The following is a 25,245-nucleotide window of genomic DNA, read 5'->3' as shown; positions in this document are numbered from 1 at the left end:
GCCAGCCTTGCCAACAACATCCACATCCTGGGAAGACATAATAATAATAATAATAATAATAATAAATATTTAAATCCAAGGGCACAACATTTAACCTTCACCAAATGGGATTTTTCCCATTGCTTTTGTCACTTTCACCTGCTCTTGCTCATTTGTGGGCTCTGAATTCTACTCCTCTGCCCCTTCCTCTTGTGTGTGAGTGAGGTGAAGTACATTAAAATTGGGCCTAGCTCCTGGAAGCAAGAAAGGAAAGTCACCTGTGTCATTCCTGTTGCCTTAATCACAGACAATACCATCTCTGATCAATGTCTTATATTTCATACCACTCACATCCTATTTCCCCTTGCAACCCCACTTCCTTCTGTGCCCCCCACTAGAATAAACTCTCTCCCTGAGTCACTTACAATGACACTTTCCAATTCCTAATGTTAGACAGATTTTTGACAGACCAGGTAGTTGAGGGTTATGGGGGGGCAGACGGGAAAGTGGAGTTGAGACCCCCACCAGATCAGCCACGGTCTTATTGAATAGCAGAGCAGGCTCAAAGGGCCGAATGGCCTACTCCTGCTCCTAAGCCTGCGTCCCTTGTACGAGCACAACCAAGTCTCTGAACATCAATACTTACAAGTTTCTCACCTTTTAAAAAATATTCTGCTTTTCTATTCTTACGACAAAAGTGAATAACTTCACACGTCCCTCCATTATAATCCACCTGTCATCTTCTTGCCCACTCACTTACCCATGTCTATATCTTTTTGCAGTCTCTCTGTGTCCTCCCCACAGCTAACTTTCCACCTAGCTCGGTGGCATCAGCAAACTTAGATACATTACTCTCTGTCTCTTCATCTAAATCACTAATGTAGATTGTAAATACCTGACGTCCCAGCACTGACCCTTGCTGCACTCCACTACTCACTGACTGCCAACTCGAAAATGCTCATTTTATGCTCAATCTCTGCTTCCTGACCTTGATCCAGGCTAATATATTACCCTCAACTCCATGAGCCCTTATCTTACTATTAACCTTGTATGTGCACCTTATCAAATCCTTTTGGAAGTCAAGATATACTACATCTACTGGTTCTCCTTTATCTACCCTACTAGTTACATCCTCAAAAAACTCTAATGAAGTTGGCAAACAGGGAGTTACCTTTAGTAAAACCACGTTGACTTGTTCTAATCATACATTCCTTTTCTAAATGCATTGGAAAGATTTCCTTCATAATCGATCCCAGCATTTTCCCAACAGTTGGCGTTAGACTAACTGGTCTGTAGTTCACTGTTTTCTCTCTCCCTCCTTTCTTGAAAAGTGGTGTAACATTTGCCAATTTCCAATCCATCAGAACTATTCCCAAATCCAAGACATTTTGGAAAATCATAGCTGGTGCATCTACTGTCTCTGCAGCTATCTCCTTTAAAACCCTAGGGTGTGGGCTATCAGGTCCGAGGGATTCTTTTGGATTTTAGTCCCTTACGTTTCTCCAAGACTTTTTCTCTGCTGATATTAATTTCCCTAATTCCCTCACACCTTTTAGCCCTAGGTTACTGACACATTTTGATATGAAACTTGTGTCTTTTACTGTGAAGACAGACACAAAATATTTGTGCAATGCCTCGTTCCCCATGACAATTTCTACTGCCTCTGCTTCTAAGGGACCGAGGTTTACCTTAACTCTCATAGATAAAAACAGAAAGTGCTGGAAAAACTCAGCAGGTCTGGCAGCGTCTGTAGAGAGAGAAATGGAGTTAATGTCTTGAGTCCATATGACTCTTCAGAGCAAAAGAGAGGTAGAAGTTGCTGAAAAAAGAGACATGTTGAAGCTTTTCATCTTGCACTCTTCAGGACACCGCAAGACTATCAATATAAGAGGAAAACAACAATTTATACTGTATGTGAAGAGACTGCTGATTGGTTGGCAAGTGGACACTGATTGGTAGATGGTGTTGCCATGGAGAATGCACCAGTGATGGCGACTGACAGTTAACTGCCAAACATCGTTTGAAATTTAAACCAGGCAGCTTGACCCTGATTGGTCAAGGCATTGCCCTGAGTAATGAGTCAGCGAATAACTGTCACTTGTCTTGTTTAGCTAAAACAGGTGTAATGTGTGAACATGTTTTTTTCTGTCTGCAAAGAACAGGGGCCTGTGTATTAATATATGTAGCTTCCAGTACAAGCAAATACACCACCCTGCCAGCCCAACTGACCACCTTAAATCGGTTGGCATTGTAATTCTTAGCACACCGAGGATTACTCAGCAAGTGTTGTCCAATTGCGGAATCACATCTAATGCCGGACACTGTGTTTTGAGTTTTGCAAGTACGGACTGTTTGGGTATGGTTAGTACCTAGCCATTGTGAACAGCGGCTGGGACATGCTGTTTGATATGATCTGCCAGTCTTTGGGATGTAGGGTCTACATACCTGGCATCATCACGCTGGCACTGAAATTCACACACCACATTACTCATTGGTGCGATAGGCAGAATGTCTTTTTGGCTTGACGGCAGCATCCTGTTAGTGGTGAATACCACTCCTGTTGCTACTGCATAGTAGCTGTGTGACACAGCTAGCTTCACCTGTTGCTCGAGGTTTTGAGATACCTTGCCCTTAAAGGGTAATATGATCGAAAGTGACATCCTTAAGCCTGTTCACGAGTTTGCCTGATACACAGAACGAAATGATCCGATCAGGGTAGCCATTATCCTCCAGGATGCCTTTGATGTCCCTATTTCAGCACCAGGCTTGCTTATTGAGAAAATGGCTCGGGCCCTATTTAGGAAGTTGCTGATAAGACCAATCTTATAGCGTGTATAACTGGAAGAATCCCAACATGTATATTGACCAGCGAAGGTCAGCCTGCGGTAGACCATGGTAGAGAACCCCATGATTTCTCAACTAGTACGTCAAGGAAGGGAGTTAATTTGACTGTTCCATTTCAAAGGTGAATTTGGATGCAGGATGGAGCCCATTAAGATATATAAAGAAGCTATTAGATGCAGCTGCAGATTTAAATATAGCAAACGTATCATCCACATATCAGAAATATGCAAGAGGTAGCAGGTTAGGTGTCATTCCATCGAAGACACGTTTCTCATGGAGCCCAACAAAGATGTCAGTGAGAGCTGGGCCCAGAGGGGATCCCATGGCAACAACATCTATTTGGGCATCCATGGTGTCATTAAAACTGAAGTCAACTGCGTGAGTTGCCGAGTTTATAAGTTCAGTGGATACTGAATCATAAATGGTGGTGGGTCTAGATCACCATGTTATAGTGCTGCAGTACAAACATCTATGTTACATTCCATGAAAGAATAAAAATAAACTCCCACTGTACACAATCCCAAAGGATCAATCCTCTTCCCATTCACTCCCACTATACACAATCCCAAAGGATCAATCCTCTTCCCATTCACTCCCACTGTACACAATCCCAAAGGATCAATCCTCTTCCCATTCACTCCCACTGTACACAATCCCAAAGGATCAATCCTCTTCTCATTCACTCCCACTATACACAATTCCAAAGGATCAATCCTCTTCCCGTTCACTCCCACTGTACACAATCCCAAAGGATCAATCCTCTTCTCATTCACTCCCATTTTATACAATCCCAAAGGATTAATCCTCTTCCCATTCACTCCTACTATATACAATCCCAAAGGATCAATCCTCTTCCCGTTCACTCCCACTATACACAATCCCAAAGGATCAATCCTCTTCCCATTCACTCCCACTATACACAATCCCAAAGGATCAATCCTCTTCCCATTCACTCCCATTATATACAATCCCAAAGGATCAATCCTCTTCCCATTCACTCCCATTATATACAATCCCAAAGGATCAATCTTCTTCCCATTCACTCCCACTATACACAATCCTAAAGGATCAATCCTCTTCCCATTCACTCCCACTATACACAATCCCAAAGGATCAATCCTCTTCCCATTCACTCCCACTATACACAATCCCAAAGGATCAATCCTCTTCCCATTCACTCCCACTATACACAATCCCAAAGGATGAAACCCCTTCCCATTCACTCCCAGTGTACACAATCCCAATGGGTCAAACACCTTCCCTTTCACTTCCGTTGAACAGAATCCCAATATCAGGATATACTTCAATTATCTGTAGTGACAAATTCAGTCCAATTTAAGGGAATTCTCAGATCCAGTGTAGCGCAGATTCCCAATTAGCTGGATGCTAATCCTCTGTGAACTCCGTCTAATCCTCTTTTTACTGAGTGTGACGGTGCAGTCAGTTTGTGCTGTGGATTGGTCGATAGTGAGACTGTGACAGAATGAATGAAGCATTTGATGAACTGTTGTGCTTGGGTTTGGAAACTGCATTATTTATTCTGTAGTATGAATCTCATTTTCCTGACACAGGCCCTGATAAAGCGATGGGAACAAGGAGTCAGGTGTGCTGCTCTTTCTTCAAGTAACCTGTTCCCATTGAGAAACTAAGCTTTGTTGCAAACATCTGTGTTTGAGTACACTGTATTTCTTTAGCTGTTCCATTTAGGTTAACCAGAGAATCATACAGGCTTGCAGAAGAGGAGGCCATTCAGCCCATTGCTCCTGTGCCAGCCCTTTGTAGAACTATCCAATTAGTCCCACACCCCTGCTCTTTCCCCGTATCCTGGCAAAGTTCTCCTGTTCCATTATTTATCCAATTGCTTTGGCAGATTCTTGTTTCCACTGCCCTTTCAGTCAGTTCATTCCACGTCACTGTATAAAAAAAAAATCCTTGTCTTCTCCCGTCTGGCTCTTTCACCTTAAACCTGTGACCTCTGGCTATTGACCATCAAGCCACTGGAACTAGCTATCCTTATATAAAACCAGGACTTGGCTCTTAATTTGCAACAACTTTATAAACCGTCTCACAGTTAGTAGGAGTTCCGGTGGAAATGGAGCCTAAGCTGTACTACTGAGTGAAAATCAGCTCCTCATTATCTGATTAACACATCTTGTAGTGTCAATTACTTCCCAACTCCTTGCCAATCCATGGCTGCCAAACAAGCAATATAGTTCATTGACTAAAATGTCACTGGAGAAAGGGAAGGTGGAACTCCCCTGAAATTTTCTGATTCTTCAAACATCAACCTTTACATAGTGCCCTACTTTGAGTGGGGATGGGGGGGTGAAGTCAGGTCCAAGGTGAGGCTTATTCGGAACACTCCTGCCAATGCAATACGGCCACCCAAGATGGCTGCCGAGAGCTGGTCTGTGCCTGTGCAGAAATCCAATGACAATGCTGCTGGACCCTGCAGCCTGGAGCTCAGAGCGGCAGAAGGGGAAAGAACGAGGAGAGGCAACATGGCCTAACACTCGTAGCAATCTTCAATCCACTTACTTTATTGAGATGGTGAAACACTGACCAACAAGACTGCAGTAAAAACCATCCCACAAGGAAAAGATTTTACTTTCCTGTCTGCAAATCCTTCCCTTCTGACCCCCCCCTTGTTAAAGGAGTTTCCAAAGTCCATCACTGTCAGTCCAGGATAGAAATCCTCAACATCTAGCTGCCAGGGAAAGTGCCATGAACGAGTCCCATTGCCCCCTATAAAGATGGCAGCTGCTAACTTGCGTCAACCAAATGCACATGTATGGTGTTGCCAGAAACTGTGTCCATTTTTAAAACTTCTTTCATGGGAACGTGAGTGTAGTAATTATGGTTTTATTTAGTGTGTAATGTGCCTTTAAGAACAATACTTGTTAAGGAAGATCACATGATCTGCGGTAACCAATAGGAGAGTAGCGCGGGTTACCTCAGCTGTCAGTGTAGAGATAGAGTTGGAGTTGAAAGCACACGTATAAACCAGTTTCTGGTCAATGGTAACCCCCCCAGGATGTTGAAAGCGGGCATCCAGTGATGGTAATGCCATTGAACATAAAGGGGCGATGGTTGGATTCTCTCTTGTTGGAGATGGTCATTGCCTGACAGCTGTGCAGCAAAAATGTCACTTGCCACTTGTCAGTCCAAGCCTGGATATTGTCCAGGTCTTGCTGTATTTGGACATGGACTGCTTCAGTATCTGAGGAGTCGTGAATGGTGCTGAACATTGTGCAACCATCAGTGAACATCCCCACTTCTGACCTTATGATGGAGGGAAGGTCATTGATGAAGCAGCTGAAGATGGTTGGGCCGAGGACACTACCCTGAGGAACTCCTACAGTGATGTCCTGGGACTGAGACTGACCTCCAACAACCACAACCATCTTCCTTTGTGCTAGGTATGATTCCAACCAGCTGAGAGTTTTCCCCCTGATTCCCATTGACTCCAGTTTTGCTAGGGCTCCTTGATGCCACACTCAGTCAAATGCTGCCTTGATGTCAAGGGCAGTCACTCTCACCTCACCTTGGGATTTCAGCTCCTTTGTCCATATTTGAACCAAGGCTGTAATGAGGTCAGGAGCTGAGTGGCCCTGGCGGAACCCAAACTGGGCATCAGTGAGCAGGTTATTGCTAAGCAAGTGCTGCTTGATAGCACTGTTGATGACCCCTTCCATTATTTTACTGATGATGGAGAGTAGACTGATGGGGTGGTAAGTGGCCGGGTTGGATTTGTCCTGCTTTTTGTGTACAGGACATACCTGGGCAATTTTCCACATAGCTGGGTAGATGCCAGTGTTGTAGCTGCAGTGGAACAGCTTGGCTAGGGGTGCAGCAAGTTCTGGAGCACAAGTCTTCAGTGCTCTTGCTGGAATATTGTCAGGCCCCATAGTCTTTGCAGTGTCCAGTGCCTTCAGCCATTTCTTGATATCACGTGGAGTGAATCAAATTGGCTGGAGACTGGCATCTGTGATGCTGGGCACCTCAGGAGGAGGCTGAGATGGATCATCCATTCAGCACTTCTAGTTGAAGATCATAGCAAATGCTTCAGCCTTATCTTTTGCACTGATGTGCTGGGCTCCCCCATCATTGAGGATGGGGATATTTGTGGAGCCTCCTCCTCCAGTGAGTTGTTTAATTGTCCACCACCATTCACGACTGGATGTGGCAGGACTGCAGAGCTTAGATCTGATCCGTTGGTTGAGGGATCGCTTAGCTCTGTCTATCACTTGCTGCTTATGCTGTTTGACATGCAAATAGTCCTGTGTTATAGCTTCACCAGGTTGACACCTCATTTTTAGGTATGCCTGGTGCTGCTCCTGACATGTCCTCCTGCACTCTTCATTGAACCCGGGTTGATCCCCTGGCTTGATGGTAATGGTAGAGTGGGGGATACGCTGGGCCATGAGGTTACAGATTGTGTTCGAGTACAATTCTGCTGCTGCTGATGGCCCACAGTGCCTCATGGCTACCCAGTCTTGAGTTGCTAGATCTGTTCGAAATCTATCCCATTTAACACGGTGGTAGTGGGTGTGGTTACACATTGATTACGTTGGACCTTTCTTAGGAACAATGTTTCTGCTCATTGTCGATGCCCATTCAACATGGTTGGACGTATATGAGGTGAAGTCACCAATATCGGCTGCTACAATTGAGAAACTACATCAAGGTTTTGCCATTCATGGACTGCCAGAAGTAGTCATTTCCGGTAATGGCACGGCATTTACGAGTGCTGAGTTTCAATGGTTTATCAATCTCAATGGTATCACTCATATGAAAACTGCACCGTACCCCACTTCCTCAAATCGACTGGCCGAAAGGGCGGTTCAAACATTTAAGGCAGCGACAAAAAAGCTAACTGATGATTCCTTGGCAACCAAGCTAGCACGCTTTCTTTTTCATTATGGGACTAACCCTCACACAACAACAGCTGTGGAGTTATTGCCTCAGGACCAGATTGAGCTTAATAATGCTGAATTCAGAGGGGAAGGTGGAAAGGAGCGAGGGAATCTAGAAAACTAGACATGACTGGCAAAGTCGCGGAAGGAAATTAACTGTGGGCGAGCCGGTATACGTGAAAATTTTCAGGGAAGGACCAAAGTGGTTACGGGGTGAAATGAGTGCGGTCACTGGATCTCTACCTTACCACGTTGGAGATGGAAGGCCAGATCATTCATAAACATGTGGACCATTTAAGGAAGAGAGAGACAAATCACCAAGATTTGGTTCTAGCAGTGACCATGACCGGGTCCGCGTTTCCTGTTGAGGAAACTCAACCCAGGACTGACACGTCTGATGTTCCTGTATGAGTTGAGGATACAGAACTGCAAGTGCCCATCGAAGCACCCGTTGTTCAGGCAACTCTGGAAAAAGAGGTTCCTGACAAAGAATCTGAAGTTGCGGAGATGAAACGTTCCACACGGACTAGGAAACCACCTCAGTTGCTGCTGAATATATTGTAAATAAACTTAATGTTTCCACCCAAGAAGAGTCTGCAGATCAACTCTACCATTAATGGTATAACTCAGCACATCACTGGCAAGGACAACAGCTGTTACTCATCCCCCTTGAACTGAATGGCTCACTAGGTCATTTCAGAGTCAACCACATTACTGTAAGTCTGGAGTCACATATAGGTCAGGCAAGGATGGTAGATTTCATTCCCTAAAAGGCATTATGACAATTGATGATATTTCTCATGGTCACCACCACTGAAACAAGCTTTCAATTGCCTTAATGGGATTTGAACCACACTCCAGACTGGGTCTTTTGGTTCACTAGTCCAGTGACATTACCACTACACCACCATCTACCTCTTGGGCTCACTATAAGGAAAACAGCCTCTTGAATAAGGTGACAGAGGCCACAAGCCTGTGAAGCTGTAGCCCCAGTGAAGCATGACTTACATTTATTAAGTGCTTTACTTGACCACTGTCATTTCAAAGCACTTTACAGCCAATGAAGGACTTTTGAAGTGTGGTCACAGTTGTTCCGCAGGAGAAGAGGAAAGAAAAATCCCTCAATTAGTTGCCCTGTTTGCTCAGCAAATACAGGGTTTCACATAATGACATTTCATTGTTACATAAGGTGCTGTTTACTACTGGGACCTGGCACTGATAGCACGGTAAGTGTAGCCTTTATATGGATGTGGTGTATATGTCAGAACTGCAGTTAAAGCAAGTTTTCCTCTGGCACTTGAGTCCCTTCACTGGGAGGATACGTTGATAGGGCTTGATAAAATAGGATAGGTGGAGGCTGGCATGGCCCGGAAGGGCTGAATGGCCTTGTTTCCCAGCTGTCGGAACGCTGTGCAATTCTACCTAATTTTGTGCACAAAGACGTTCCTTTTTTGAAATCCTTGAGTGTTTGCCAAATCCTTTCTGAGCCTTTGTACGTCTGAAAGGTAAAGCGGGTGAACTCAGGAGCAGGCCTTCAGAAGAGGGGAACTTCAAAATTCCCAGGCTGCTCGCATTCCTGCTAAAGTAATCCACTTTACACGGGGAAATCTTGTTTCATTACCATGGAGCAGACCAGCAGATGAGAGACACAACCAGAAAAAAGTTAGCACAAGTCAAGCAGAAACATCCGGGCTGTGGGGAGGGGGGGAGGTGGTGGGGGTTGGGGGGTGTGGCGGGAGGAAGTGGGGGCAGAGGGTGGGGAAGGGTGGGGAAGGGCGCGGAAGGTGTCCACTGGCTTTACTGTGAGAACTCGCTTGCCTCTTCATCTCACTAAATTTAACCCACTTGTTTCCTAAGCAAGCCAAACTCTGCAGGCTCTGAGGTATCGGTTTGGGTTCCGTGCCCAGCACTCTCACCCCCCCCCCCCCACCGCCCCCCCCGAAACAAAAGGCTCAAACCCCTCTCTGGCAAGGCTGAGTGCCCAGTCTAGGGCTGACCCTTCCCAGTGCTGGTGCTGAGGGAGTGCTGCAGGGTCAGATGTGCCATCTTTTGAATGAGACATCCAACCGAGAACTTGTCGGCCCTTGTAGGAGGAAAGTGGAAGATAAGACGGTCATTGGTCTATTTGAGGAAGAGTTCTCCCTGGTGCCCCAGGTCATTTTTTCAGACAATGTGTGGAATTCCTTTCATTACAGTTTGTGGAGATCCGCGGTGCACTAATTTACTGTGCTCCCTACATTATAGCAACAACTACGTGTCCGAAAAGTACTTCATTCACTGGAAAGAATTTGGGTGCTATAGAAATGCAAATCCTTTCTTTTTGTCTAAAGTTAATCCCCCCAGATGTTGCCGCCAAAAGCATATGTAGTCTTTAGGTGAGATGGGTCTAGAGATTGGATCAGGACAAGACAGGAGTAATCGAACCCTATAAATTCCACCCTCGTTGTTAGATTTCTGTTATAAATTCCTATGTAAACCTGCCATGTTGGAGACATAGGAACAGGAATTGGCCATTCAGCCCATCGAGCCTGCTCCTCTGTTCAGTTGCGCCATGGGTGATCATCTACCTCAACACCACTTTCCTGCGCTTTCTACATAGCCCTTGATGTCATTAGTATCCAGAAATCTATCAATTTCTGTCTCCAACCTGCTCAGTGACTGAGTTCCCACAGTCACCCGGGGTAGAGAATTCCTAAGGTTCACCACCGTCTGAGTGAAGAAATTCCTCCTCATCTCGGGCTTAAATGGTCCTTCCCTCATCTTAAGATTATGCCCCCTGGCTTTAGACTGACCAGCCCAGGGGAAATGTCTTGTCTACGTCCAACCAGTCACAGCCGTTGAGAATGCCCATGATGCTGACACTGGTCCTTGGCTGCTGGGATGGAAGAGAACTGGAAGGAAGCAGGACATGGGCTTCCTACACCGCAGATGAATTACTGGGAGGGATTCTGAACCAGGAATTAGGGCCTTTGTTAGCGTATACAAGGAGGGGGGTGGGGGCTCTGCCTATTTAAGGCAGGCCTCAGGGATGCTTGCACACCACTGGAGCCAATATAGCATTGGGCGTATTTCAGGCAGCCTTGCAGCATGGGAAACTGGAACGTTTAGCTCCCAGTTTGTGCTTGAAAATCAGGCACAATAAGGCCCAATTTTTAAAAAATTCATTCACGGGATGTGAGCATCGCTGGCTGGGCCAGCATTTATTGCCCAACGCTAGTTGCCCTTGAGAAGGTGGTGGTGAGCTGCCTCCTTGACCACTCTCCCCACCCCACCCCTCCCCACTCTCCTCGATGAGTCTTGGAACATGAGAACAGGAGAAGGCCATTCAGCCCCACAAGCCTATTCCACCATTTCGTTTGATCATGGCTGATCCTTATCTCAGTTTCATTTTCCCCAGATCATCGACATGCCCTAACAAAAATAATCTATCAGTCTCAGTCTTGAGAGCAACAACTGACCCCCAAAGTCAACAGCCTTTTTGGGGACGGAGAGTTCCGGATTTCCCATGCCCTTTTTGTGAAAATATTCTTCCCAAGGTCACCCCTGAAAAATCTAGCTTTAATTTTAAAATAACCTTCACTAGTTCTGGATACCTTAATAGAGACAGTAGTTCTTCTGTAACTGTCTGATCAAGGGGGCCATGATGGTATAGGGGTGATATTACTGGGCTAGACAATCCTGCAGTACCAGGCTATAGGGACATGGGTTCAAATCCCACCATGATAGCTAGCAGAATTTGAAATCTGTTCATAAATTTGGAACATAAAGCTAGCCTTGGTAATAGTGACCATAAATCTTCACTGATTGTTGTAAAAACCCATCTGGTTCACTAATGCCCTTTAGGGAAGAAAATCTGCCATCTTTACCTGGTCTAAATGTGACTCCAGACCCCCAGCAATGTGGTTGACTCTTAAATGCCCCTCTGAAATGGCCAAGCAAGTCATTCAGTACAAAGGCAATTAGGGATGGGCTACAAATACTGGTCTTGCCAGTGACACCCACATCACATGAGCAAATAAAGGAAAAAAAATCCAGTTATGATTTTAAATACCTTGATCAGATCGTCCGTCATTGTTCAAATCTCGAGGGGATACAAGTCGGGTTTTACAACCTGTCCTTATAGTTTAACAGTTTTAGCCCCAGTATCACTCTGGTGAATCTGCCCTGCTCCCCCCAAAAGACCTGTACAGCCTGTGTGAGGTGCGGTGCCCAGAACTGAACAAGCGCCTCCAGATTGGGTCTGACCAAGTTTCTAAGGGCAGGAGGAGTTTCCTGTGGGTTTCAGGATCAGATGGGGGTCCTGAGCTCAGATGGGATCCCCCTCTACCTCCAGCCCCAATTAGTGGGCTGGCAACCCCATCAGGTCAGGTGGGCTTTGCTGAGGCAAGTCAAGCGAGGCTGCCTCAACATGGGATTGCCCCACCCACCCCCCCCACCCCAGGCGTTTGAAAATAATGAAATATTTCAGGCGGGGGAAGGAGACAGACCCCTTGGGTTGGAGGGGAATCCGTGGACACTGTCCCTTTGAGGGTGTGCAGCCTCCGACTCTGAATGCCTCCAAACTAACCCCCACCCTGGAAGTAGGTGGGTACTTCCATTAAGCTGGGAGGCTTTTCCACATGGCAGGGGTGGTTGGGGGGAGGGGGGGGGGGTAAATGCCAGTGAGCCCTCCAAACTGCCCCCCTAATTGGGGACTTAAATATGCAAATTTACTGCCCACTGAACGGAGGCAATTTATTTACTCCTCCACCATTTCTGACCGTTTAGAAAATACCCAAATCTGTCCTCTTCCATTAGTCTAAAATGGATGATGCTGAGCTAAATAACACAACAATGCTTTTATGTCTGAGTCGTGACTTACACTGAGTTTAACTCACCTGAGTCATGTTCATGGGTTCTTCTTTATTCATGGAACGTGGACGTCTCTGGCCGGGCCCAGCATTTATTGCCCATCCCTTAATTGCCCTTGAGTAGGTGGTGGTGAGCTGCCTTCTTGAACCGCTTGCTGCCTGTACATGCACCATTTTAAAACAAGGATGAGAATTTTTAAATCATGATTTTGCTTGACCGGTAGCCAGTCGAGGTGAGTGAGTACAAGGATGATAGGGGAATGGGACTTGCTGTGAGTTGAGTTACAGGCAGCAGAGTTTTGGATGTCGCAGAGTTTACAGAGGGTAGAATGTGTGAGACCAGTTGGGAGCAGATTGGAATAGTCTAGAGGTAACAAAGGCATCAATGGAGGTTTCAGCAAATGACACACGGGTGAAATTGGGTGACCCTGAGGTAAGGATAAGACCCAACTTGTATGACAGCTGCTTGAGCAAGGAAGAGATTTGATAAGAGGTATTCAAAATCAGGAGAAGTTCAGATGGATATTTACTGTGGGAGAATGGCTGGTAATGAGAGGACACAGGTCGATGGTGATTAGCAAAGAAACAGAGGAAAGATGAGAAGGAACAATACACAGTGAGTTATGATGATGTGGAATGCACAGTCTGATGGAAGCAGTTCAGGTGGAACTTTCAAAAGAGTCCTGGACGCATAATTAAAGAGGCGAAACTTCCATGGCCATGGGGATAGAGCAAGGGAGTGAGACTAATGGGATAGTTCTCGAGCACAGGCACGATACACTCCTACCATTCAACCAATGGCTCAACCATTCCATTTTACTCCCTTGGCTGTTGGAATCACGAGGCAACACTTGGCTGCTTTTAACATGATATTCTTTATTTGTCAAACATTTATTTAATTACAAACTGTATAAATGTAAAAATGCCACCTGTGGCAAAGGAGCTTTTCAAACTACCACATACACAAGAAAGGGTCCGATCTGATAGTTGGGTCCTTACTGAAGCTTTACACCTATCCAGTAACGAACCAAAGCCAAACTGAAACTATACTTTAAGATTCAAGGGCACCCTTGTTACCTGGTGAGCATTCCACTTTCTCAATGAGGGCAGTCAGGGTGGAGGCAGAGTGGAGTTGAGGGTGGAGGCAGATTGGAGAGGAGGGAGGAGGCAGAGTGAAGGACGGAGGAGAAAAGCAGGAACTGATGGAGAGGGTGAGGGGAACAAGGATGTGGCGTGAGTGTACGGAGAAACATCATCACCCTGGCATAATCTACATATTAGTGTTTCCAGAGAGTAAATCACTGGTTAGGCCCCAGCGGGAATGTCGTTCTGAATGCCGTATTTTAGGGAGGGTGTCAAGGCCTTGGAGAGGGTGCAGAGCAGAGTTACTAGGATGGTAACAAGGATGAGGGACTTCAGCTCTGTGGAGAGACTGTTCTCCGTAGAGCAGAGAAGGTGAAGAGGAGATTTGATAAAGTTTCCGTTGCCACCTGAAGCTTGGCTCCCTCTTCGATAAAAGCCTAGAGATCCCCTCAGTGTCCCTCAGCCTGTTGCCATGATGGCCCTGGTCATTGCTTCCTTTTGAGCAGCAAGTCCAGTTTGTCCATCATACCCTGTCGCCGAGTTTATCGTTCAGCTCGATGACTCCCTCCTGTTTCTCATCCACACACTGTCCCTCAGTGTCATCATCCGTAAGCACAGCGTTAGTTTTTACATGTTTTTACCCAGCTCTACCTCACCAGCACCTCTCTCAATTCCTCCACTGGTCTGAGATTAAACAAATCTGTTGGCAACTTTGGTGTCACATTTGACTGACATGAGCTCCCGACCATAACTCTGCGTCACTGTTAAGACTGTTCATCTCCAGCCCCCTGTCTCGGCTCATCCTCTGCTTATCTATACCTTTGTTACCCCTGGACATGACCATTCCAATGCACTCCTGGCCAATCTCCCATTTTCCACCCTCCAAATATTTGGGGTCATTCAAAACTCTGCTGCTGATGTCCAGACTTGCACTCCCCCACCACCACCCCGTGTCCACTGACCTACACGGCTCAAGGGAGAGCCAGCACCTTAATTTTAAATTCCTTGTTTACGAATCCTTCCATGGCCTGACCTCTCCCTACCTCTGTTATCTCCCCCAGCTCCATAACCCTCTGGGGGCATCTACGCTCCTCCAATTCCGGCCTCTTGAGCATCCCCGATTTGCATCACTCCACCAGCCTTGAGCTGCTGAGACTGTAGGCTCTGGAATTCCTTCCCCGAACCTCTCCCCCTCCATCTCTCTTCCTCTCCTGCTTAAAGATTCGGTTTGAAACCGACCTCTTCGGCCGAAGTAGGGGCGGAATTTTACAGCCCAGTCATGGGGTTGGGGGTGGGGCAGTAAAATGCAACGATCCACTTGACGCTCCGTCGGGAATGGAAAATTCCACCGGCAGGGAAGGGGCTGTTGAATTCCGCCCCATATTTTCTTCCATAGCTTGGCTGTCAAATTTGGCTTAATAGCGCTCCTATGAAGTGCCTTGGGACATTTTATTGCATTCAAAATCACTGAGGGTTTTTGCGAAATAAGAAGAAACTGTTTCCCTTGGCAGAGGGTCCGTAACCAGAGGACACAAATTCAAGGTGGTTGGCAAAGAACAGATGCCACGAGGAAACTTGTTTCGCACGGCAAGTCGTTGTGATCTGGAATGCACTGCCCGAAATCGACAGCAGCTTTCAAACAGCAGTTTGACAGATACTCGAAGGGGAAACGGTTTGCAGGCTCTTGGGGCAAGATCGGGAGAGCGGCCTAATTGGACAGCTCTTTCAAAGAGCCGGCACAGGCACGATGGACCGAATGGCCTCCCTTCTGCGCTTTATCGTTGTGACCTGACACACACGCAAACGGACAGAAGCTGAGGACATCTTCTTTAAAACTCCAGTTATATATTAGGTATATCTATACTAATATTACAATACAGGAATATGATATTAACAACGCTAACACACCAGTTAAGTCAAACACTCGGAAGTCCCAGCTCTGATGCCTGCTCCGTGGGAAGTCGGTTGGTATCGGCTGCTGAGGTGCGATGTAGCAAACGGCCCCCAATGTCGGCATAGTGCAGACTTCAAAAGGTTGGGTGGGGGTTGGGTTGGGTTGGGTGGGGATTGGGTTGGGTTGGGTTGGGTGGGGGTTGGGTGGGGGCTGGGTTGGGTTGGGTTGGGTTGGGTGGAGGTTGGGTTGGGTTGGGTTGGGTGGGGGTTGGGTTGGGTTGGGTTTGGGTTGGGTGGGGGTTGGGTTGAGTTGGGGTTGGGTTGGGTGGGGGTTGGGGTTGGGTGGGGGTTGGGTTGGGTTGGGTGGGGGTTGGGTTGGGTTGGGTTGGGTGGGGGGTTGGCTTGGGTGGGGGGTTGGCTTGGGTGGGGGTTGGTTTGGGTTGGGTGGGGGGGGGGGCTGGTGTGGAGGGCTACGTGTCGAGAGTCTGTGAGGCAATTCCTGTGGGACCTCACGGTTGATCCTGGTGTTGGGGTTCAGGACAGGGCCCCTCCTCGGCGCTCTGAGAGTCTGGGCTGGACTGTGTGCCCACAATGCCCAGTCTTGCCAGCTTGGCCTGTTGCTGCTCAAGGCTCTGTTTCCTCCACTTGATTCTGCGGTTCTGGAACCAGACTTTGACCTGTTGATTGGAAGGGAGGGAAAGAAACTTAAGTCAAAACGCAGCAATGATGAAGAAAATTGCAGGTTTCCCAAGATGCAGCTTTCTTAAAATTTCACTGTCACAAAGGGCCACAATTTTAAAATGAGTCAATTCCTTGTGTTTTTTTTTAAATTCATTCATGGGATGTGGGCATCACTGGCTAGGCCAGCATTTATTGCCCATCCCTAATTGCCCTTGTTCAGAGGGCATTTAAGAGTCAACCACATTACTGTGGGTCTGGAGTCACATGTAGGCCAGACCGGGTAAGGACAGCAGATTTCCTTCCCTAAAGGACATTAGTGAACCAGATGGGTTTTTACAACAATCGACAATGGCTTCATGGTCATCGTTAGACTTTTAATTCTGGATTTTTTTTGTTGAATTCAAATTCCACCATCTGCTGTGGTGGGATTCAAACCCAGGTCTCCAGCGCATTACCTGGGGAAAACCCTGGGTCTCTGGATTAGTAACAGTACTAATCAGCAACAATATCACTACGCCATCACTTCCTTCAGAGGTGATATAAATGTTCTTAAAATAATACAGAGTTGATAGCATGATGGTGGTCGGCTCTGTGTTAAACACCGCCTGGTGTGACCCAGGCGTCTCGCTCTGTCCTGACAGCCTCTGCCACATTTGCTGCAGAGGGAGACAGCGGGCTGGGAAGGTGCCCGATTCCGCTGGCCTCTGTTCTCCCTGGGCCCGCTTCTCGGCCAGCTGAGCTTTCCCTTTCTGTCCGCCTCTTCCACTGCCCTTCCAAACAGGCAGCCTCGAGAGGACATGGCTGTCAGTGACCATCTCCCAGATGTCAGTGTGAGGTGGAAACCGAGAAAGTAGTTTCTCTGGTGGGGGAATCCTGAACAAGGGGGCATAATCTTAAAATTAGAGCTAGGCTGTTCACGATTGAAATCAGGAAGCACCTTTTTTTACAAAAAGGCTAGTGGGATTAATTGGAGATTTCCATAGATTTTTGTTGGTAAGGGTATTGAGGAATATGGATTAAAGGCCTGTAAATGGAGCTGAGTGGCCCAGTTGATTGTTGGAAAGGGCTCGAGGGGCTGAATGGCCTTTTCCTGTTCCTCTCTAACAGGCTCGAGGGGCTGAATGGCCTCCTCCTGTTCCTGTGTAATAGGCTCGAGGGGGTGAATGGCCTCATTCTGTTCCTGTGTAACAGGCTCGAGGGGCTGAATGGCCTCATTATGTTCCTGTGTAACAGGCTCGAGGGGCTGAATGGCCTCATTCTGATCCTGTATAATAGGCTCGAGGGGCCGAGTGGCCTCCTAAGTGCTTTTTTGGATGAAATAGCCTTTCTCCTCTATCAATCCTGATCCTGTGACCCTACATATTGTGTTTATGACTGTTTGCCCTCATTGTGATGGGACCTTGAATTATCCTCGTGTTTAATTCTGATGGTAAATTAAATGGATTGAAACAAAGTGCTCATCTAAAGAAGGCATGTCGACATTTTCAGGCTTTTCTTTTAATTCTATTTTCTTCCCTCTTTCACTGAAGGAATCACAGCTCTCGTCCCAGACACCAGGACAAAAACAGCGACCTTCCAAACAACTCTGCACTAGTTTAACTCTAGGCAGTGCCCACTGCTCTTAAAGCGGTAAAACAGCATGGGCAGGGCCCACAACACAGCGTGTTAAAGCTCACAATTCACTTGCTTAATGGAGCCCACTGAACACATCGAGGAGAGGGAACCAGGGTGCACTGCCCGCCCAGGGATCTGCAGCCCATCTCCCACCACCCCCCTCCCCAGATCTGTTTTGAATAAGCCTGGATAACCATCCCAGTCGAGCGAGGGTGCGGAGTTTTGGTTCGAGGCTGAAACTGGAGCAGTGCGTAGCAAAGGGCACGTGCTTCCCCAGATAATCCAGCGCAGGGAACACTGGAGGAAACTATACTCTCCAACAAGACCTGCAGCTGTAAAAGGGGCCTCTTTGAGACATGCATGCATTTTTCACTGAGATATTCAGAACGTTGCAGTGAGATGAACTGTCCTGAGGCAGGGGAAGTGTGGATGGTGAGCAGAAAGTTCCAAAATAACAGAAGAAAGCGAGTTGGCAAAACTGGGGCAGATGGGGTTCGATGTGGGGAGGTGCGAGGTCATCCACTTTGGATCTCAAAGTCAAACTGGAATATTTTCTTCATAAGACTATAAGACCATAAGACATAGGAGCAGAAATTAGGCCATTTGGCCCATCGAGTCTGCTCCGCCATTCAATCATGGCTGATAAGTTTCTCAACCTCATTCTCCCATCTTCTCCCCGTAACCTTTGATCTCCTGACCAATCAAGAACCTATCTATCTGGCTCTTAAATACACTCAATGACCTGGCCTTCACAGCCTTCTGTGACAATGACTTCCATAGATTCACCACTCTCTAGCTGAAGAAGTTTCTCCTCATCTCTGTTCTTAAAGGTCTTCCCTTTACTCTGAGGCTGTGCCCTCAGGTCCATGGCATAAGGCTGGGAACTGTTGAGAAGCAAAGGAATTTGTGAGTCCCATGTGCAACAAAACCAATAAATAGTCGTTTGGTGGTACTGACCTTGGGTTTTGCTGGAAAAAGAGAGAAATGTTGAAGCTTTTCATCTTGCACTCATCAGGACACTTAGCAAGAATACCAGTGTAAGGGGAAAACAACAATTTATACTGTTTGAGAAGAGAGTGCTGATTGGTTGGCTGAGTCCACTTGCCCACTTCCTTTATAGTGAGTGCAAGACAAAAAGCTCTGACATGTCTCTTTTTTTCAGGAATCAATAAAAGTGAGTTTAGAGGTAATAAAAAGTCATCAAAAAAAGCCTGATTGAATATTAGCCTTTATTTCAAGGTAGGGGGAGGGGGCGGTGTTCAGATGCAAATTGGAAAGAATTGGTCAGTTGAATGGAGACATGATCAGGCCCCATCTGGAGCAACATGTTCAGCTTTGGACACTCCATCAGAATGACACTGGGGCTAACAGGGTTAAACTGTGAGACAGGTTACTTAAACTTTGTTGGCATTCTCTTGAGTTTAGAAGGTTGAGGTGCGATCTGAACAAGGTGATAAAAATGATAGTGGAATTCAGTGGGGGTACCCAGAGAGGAACTATTTCCTTGGGGGTGGGGGGAGCAATTCAGAACAAGGGGAGCACAATCTTAAAATTAGCGCCAAACCATTCAAGTGTGATGTTGGGAAGCACTTTTTCACACAAAGGGTTGTGGAAATCTGGAAGTCTCTCCCCAAATTTGGAGGTTTTGGTGTTCAATTGGAGGTTTCAATATTGGTTACATTTAGGCAAGAGCGTCAAAGGATCTGATAGGTCGGGAAATGGTGTTGAGATACAGGTCTAATTGCATAATGAAAGACATAGAACATTGGAGGAAGTTTAAGAAAGATTTATAAGAATGATAACAGAATGATAACAGCTTTGGGAAAGGAGTGAACATGATGGAACTATTTCCTTCCTTTAGAAATGAGAAGATTTAGAGGTGTCCTGATAGAGGTCTTGAAATTGGTGAATGGTTTGGGCAGGGTAGAGTAGGAGAGAATGTTTCCACTTGTGGGAGAACCCAAAACCAGGGGGCATCAACACAAGATAATAAATCCAACAGGACAGTGAGGGGAAATCTCTTTACTCTAAGCTTGGTTAGAATGTGGGTTGTGACCACAGTGGGTAGTCGAGCCCAAATAAACTCAAATAACTTCAGATGAGTGTCGGAGAGCAGAAGGAAACGTGAGATATGCTGAAAGGTTGTAATGAGCTAGGTGGAATGGGAGGACACTTGTGCCGAACATAATCGTTTATCTGCTATTTATTCTGAGGCTGAGAGGAATAGGTACAACGCAATGTTCCTGTGTAAGTTATTACAGGAGTAAGAGCTGGAGATGGAAAGGGTGGTCACCATTCAGCTAAATGGTCTGCCTTCTCTTTCCTCTCCGTTAAGTGCAGTAATGGGGGTACAATAACTCGTCCAGACTGTCAGTCCGGACAGGAACTGTCATGAGGCTGTTTGGTCACAGGATGCAGGACAGATCAACCCATCTACACCGAATGTTCACCTACACGTTATCCAGTATTGGGGAGGGTGATTTTTTTACCCACCCTAGCCCAGTTACCCCCGCAGACTGCGGGGGCTTATCTTGTGATCTTGTTTCTCTGTGTATAATAAGCTCAGTGTCAGGTATCATTCATTTGAGATGGGAAGTTTAAAACAAAAAGAAACCCCCCCTAAGCACCACTCCCCTTACAATTAAGATCAAATCAACCCCCCCCCCCCACCCCCCCTTTCATCAACGGCCACTAAAAACAGATTACTCGGGTCATTGTCATTGTCCCACATTTGTGGGATCTTGCTGTGTGCACATTGCCCGCCCTGTTTCTGGCATTGCAACGGCTGGCGGAGGCACTTCCTAGGCTGTAACACGCCGAGGCCACTAATACTGCCGGACAGGTTGGGGGACCACCACCCTCCCCCACCCCCCCACCCCGCCCCCACACTGACCCCCCCAGGACCCCCCCTGCCAACCCCTTACCTGTGACTCATTGAGCTGCAGAGTGGACGCCAGCAGAAACCTCTCCGAGCCCACCATGTACTGCTGGCGAGCGAACTCCTTCTCTAGGCGGCCCAGCTGCTCCTGGGTGAAGATGGTCCGGACCCGCTTGGACTTGCTGGCTTTCGATTTGAAAGGAGTGTAGCCCGGCTTGGCCAAGGGGTATTCTGAGGACAGGACAGAGACCTGGTTCGAGTAAGCACGATCACCATCCAGCCCTGACAAACCCAACTGAATGGAAGACTCAATATTATCCACCCCCCCTCCCCTTACACACACACACCCACACACACACACTTACACACACACTTACACACACACTTACACACACACTCACACACACACTCACACACACACTCACACACACACTCACACACACACCCACACACACACCCACACACACACCCACACACTTACACACTCACTCACCCAAACACACACACAATTACACACACACCCACCCACACCCACACACACTTACACACACACCCACCCACACCCACACCCACACACACTCACCCACCCACACACACCCACACACACACACACACACACACTTACACACACACCCACACACACACTCACACACTTACACACCCATACCCACACACACTCACCCACCCACACACTCACCCACACACACTCACCCACCCACCCACACCCACACACACTTACACACACTTACACACACTCACACACACACCCACACACACTCACACACACACCCACCCACACCCACACACACTCACCCACCCACACCCACATGCACTTACACACACACCCACCCACACCCACACACACTCACCCACCCACACACACCCACACACACACACACACACACACTTACACACACACCCACACACACACTCACACACTTACACACCCATACCCACACACACTCACCCACCCACACACTCACCCACACACACTCACCCACCCACCCACACCCACACACACTTACACACACTTACACACACTCACACACACACCCACACACACTCACACACACACCCACCCACACCCACACACACTCACCCACCCACACCCACATGCACTTACACACACACCCACCCACACCCACACACACTCACCCACCCACACACACTCACCCACCCACACACACACACACTCACCCACACACACACACACTCACCCACACACACACTCACCCACACACACACTCACCCACACACACACTCACCCACACACACACTCACCCACACACACACTCACCCACACTCACCCACACACACACCCATACACACACCCACACACACTCACCCACACACACCCACACACACTCACCCACACACACACCCACACACACACTCACCCACACACTCACCCACACACACACTCACCCACACTCACCCACACACACACCCATACACACACCCACACACACACAAATCACTTCCTCAAAATACTTTTTCCCTCCAATATTGACTCAAACAAGAGTAGAAATGTTCAGAAAATATTGACAGAAACATACACAGAATGGCAGGAGGAGGCCATTCGGCCCCTCTACCTCTTGGGAACAGCTCCCTCTTAATAGCCCCATGTTGCTCTCTTCACCCCCAGAGCTGAGCAACATTTCTCTTTTGGGGAGGGGGGTGGTATTGATCCAATTCCCTTTAGGAAGTTCCTGTTGAATCCGCATCCACCGCCCTTTCAGGCAGGACATGCCAGACTATAACAACTTGGGGGGGGGAGGGGGGGGTGGTGGTGTGGAAATAAAGTGTCTCCTCATCTCCCTCTTGGCTGTTTTGGCAATGGGAAATGATCTGAAATGGGTGCCCCTTGGGTTACTGACCCTCTTGCCAGTGTAAACAGACTCTGTTCATTTAATTTATATCTACCCCTAAGATTTTTAACATTGGGGTTAAATCTGCCCTTAAAACCCCTCTGAACAATCCGGGCTCAGACTCAAGAGTTAATCAGAGGTATGGTTTTTTTTTTAAAAAAAAGAAAATAACAAGCAAATACCCGTATATTTACCAAGTGGTTAGAGATATCTTACCTTGTGTGCAGTGAGCTGCCCTGCAGGTACTTGGCCGGTAGAGCAGGGGCGCCCCATAGTACAGAGGGTAGCCGGGATGGGGGTGCACCAAGCCCGGGTACAGAGGCTGCGGGATCGGGGGGCTCAGAGCCAGCCCGGGGGGAACGGAGCCCAGGGCGTAGCTCCGGCCAGAGCAGCAGCCAAGCCCGGTCCTCCCCGAGGAGGGAGAGGGGCTGATGCTGTCCGGGCTGGAGAGGAGAGCGTCGATGCTGAAGGACTTGCGGATGCTTGGTCTGGGGGTACAGTCCGAGCAGAGGGGAGCGCAGGGGAAGGGGCTTGGATAAGCGAAGCCTCCGAGACCCAGAGCCGGCACTTGCATCTTTGGAGAGAGAAGGAGGGGGTAGGGGGAGGTGGTTGGGGGGGGGTGGGGGGGGGGGGGTGGTTGGTGGACGATGACCACGACAATGGGCCGAATCTGAACTATATCTCAAACCAAAGTTAGCTCAATCCAACTGCACTTAGTCGAAAGTTTGGCAAACAAGTATACCCAGGAGTCCTGAACAGGAGGAGGATGTGTCCAATCCATGCCCCCTCCTCCCTCGTCCCTTATACTGGAACTCCAAGCTGTGATGTGTCAATGAACCCCTGGGGTGCCCTTGTCTTGCTAAGTACCAGATGAGAGAGATGAGCGGTTGAACAAGAGATTCAGTTAATTGATTGAGTGATGACAGGCTGCTGTTGTCAGGAGAATAATGACCGTGCCCCATGTCAAGACAGCTGTGAATTCTCAAAGCTCTCGCTGTGCCGTAGACTACAGTTTACCGAGACTTACAAACCGGGCCAGGGACTGAACCTTGAAGTCAGTTCAATCGCCTTAATTACCATTTAAATATCAGAAGGGAAGGAGGCACAGCAACATAGGTCTGGTCAGAGAGAGAGAGAGAGAGAGAGAAAAAAAAAAACCATCACCTGGACACGGTTCTGCTATCTGGAGAAAATATGTCAAGCCTGGCTTTAGCTGGCACTGGGACTATCGGCAATAAGAGTTTATAAGGACTGAGTAGATCTGGATTGGAACAAAAAAAAGTAAACAGGGAGTGAGGGAGTCCTGTGGTGAGGTACATTCTGTATCTAGGTGCAGGTGTTGAAACACACTGAAGGAAAATGACAGGCTTTGAGAAGGGAAATGATAAGAGGTTGATGCTTATGTATATCCTTATCGTTGTTACACAGAGTTTACCAAACAGAAGCAGGCCATTCAGTCCAGCTGGCCTATGCTGAAATATAAACCGCAAAAGCTCAGCAAACAACCGCGGAGAGAGAAACAGAGTTAACGTTTTGAGGCCAATTCTTCAGTCTTTGCTGGTGTTTATATCCATCACATGAGCCCCCACGACTTAATCAAACTCCATCGACTGATCCTTCTATTCCTTGCTCCCTCATGTGTGCGTCTAGCTACCTCTTAAATGCATCCATACCATTCGCCTCAACCACTCCCTGTGGGAGCGAATTCCACATTCTCGCCACCCTCTGGGTGAAGTCGTTTCTCCCGATTTCCCGATTGGATTCAGCAGAGACTATATTGTATTCATCTAGTTTTGGTTCCCACTCCTCTCACAAGTGGAAACACCTTCTCCATATCTACCCTATCAAACCACTTTATGATTTAAAAAAAACCTTTATTCAGTCATCCCTCAGCCCCCTCTCTTTGTGTTCAAATGTCTTGATGTGCTGCACACGAGCTACTTTGAGTCCAGTAACCACTACTAACGAAGCAAGCAGGCTGGAGCAAAATTGCTCATGGCACAGCAAGATCCCACCATCAAACTGATTGGGTCTAATGTCCTCCTGAGATGTACTGCTCCGTGGTTCTCTAGTTCTTTGAGATCATTGATGATCAGTCAGGTTTCATTTATACTGAAGGTATTGATGTCAATGTGAGGCAGTATAAACCAAGGGTTACTTGGCTGGAAGGCACTCCTTCAATAACACAGCTTCCCTCCCTTTTGTTACCTCTAGGCTCAGCTATTCCAATGCCCACTTGGCCGTTCTGCCAACTTGCACTCTCCATAAACATGAGCTCATCTGTAATCCTGCTATCTGTGTTCTAACGCACCCCGTTCACCCTTCATACGTGCGCTTCCATACCACTTGGCTGCCTTGCCATTGCTCAATGCCTCAAATCTTTGTCCTCAAACCTCTCCATGGCCTTGCTCCTCCTTACCTCCGTGACCTCCTCGAGCCCTGCGACCAACTCTAATTTTTTATTTGAGGGCATGGGCAATTCCTTTAAGTGTATGGCCCCTTTAAATTTTGGGCCAATGGTAATTTAAAGGAGCCGACTCCTGTGTGGCCCGTGCGAGGGTCTTCGGGTGACAGTGCGATTATGCAGCTTACAGGGAATATTGTGTAGATTCCTCTGAGATCTCTGCACCCCTTTCAAT

General features: G+C 47.5%; 1 protein-coding gene across 1 annotated transcript; it reads right to left on the bottom strand.

The window, feature by feature from the left end:
• Positions 1–16,074: 16,074 nt before the first annotated feature.
• On the bottom strand, positions 16,075–23,180 carry noto (notochord homeobox). Its single transcript, XM_041183893.1, has 3 exons — positions 22,823–23,180; positions 20,785–20,969; positions 16,075–16,242 (listed from the first exon to the last, which is right to left on the bottom strand). Exons 1-3 carry the CDS (start codon positions 23,178–23,180, stop codon positions 16,075–16,077), a joined length of 711 nt encoding a protein of 236 aa, XP_041039827.1.
• Between the last annotated feature and the right edge of the window lie 2,065 nt (positions 23,181–25,245).

Source organism: Carcharodon carcharias, chromosome 1 (genome assembly GCF_017639515.1).
Source record: "Carcharodon carcharias isolate sCarCar2 chromosome 1, sCarCar2.pri, whole genome shotgun sequence".
Lineage (NCBI taxonomy): Eukaryota > Metazoa > Chordata > Chondrichthyes > Lamniformes > Lamnidae > Carcharodon > Carcharodon carcharias.
Note: the sequence above shows the minus strand (reverse complement) of the source record. Positions and strands in the feature narration are given on the sequence as shown.

Excerpts from the sequence above, each read along its gene's own strand:
- noto (XM_041183893.1), bottom strand. The coding sequence starts at position 23,180 with ATGCAAGTGCCGGCTCTGGGTCTCGGAGGCTTCGCTTATCCAAGCCCC. Across the intron at positions 20,970-22,822 it reads GGCAGCTCACTGCACACAAG|AATACCCCTTGGCCAAGCCG; the intron begins GTAAGATATCTC and ends TCCTGTCCTCAG. Across the intron at positions 16,243-20,784 it reads TGCAGCTCAATGAGTCACAG|GTCAAAGTCTGGTTCCAGAA; the intron begins GTAAGGGGTTGG and ends TCCAATCAACAG.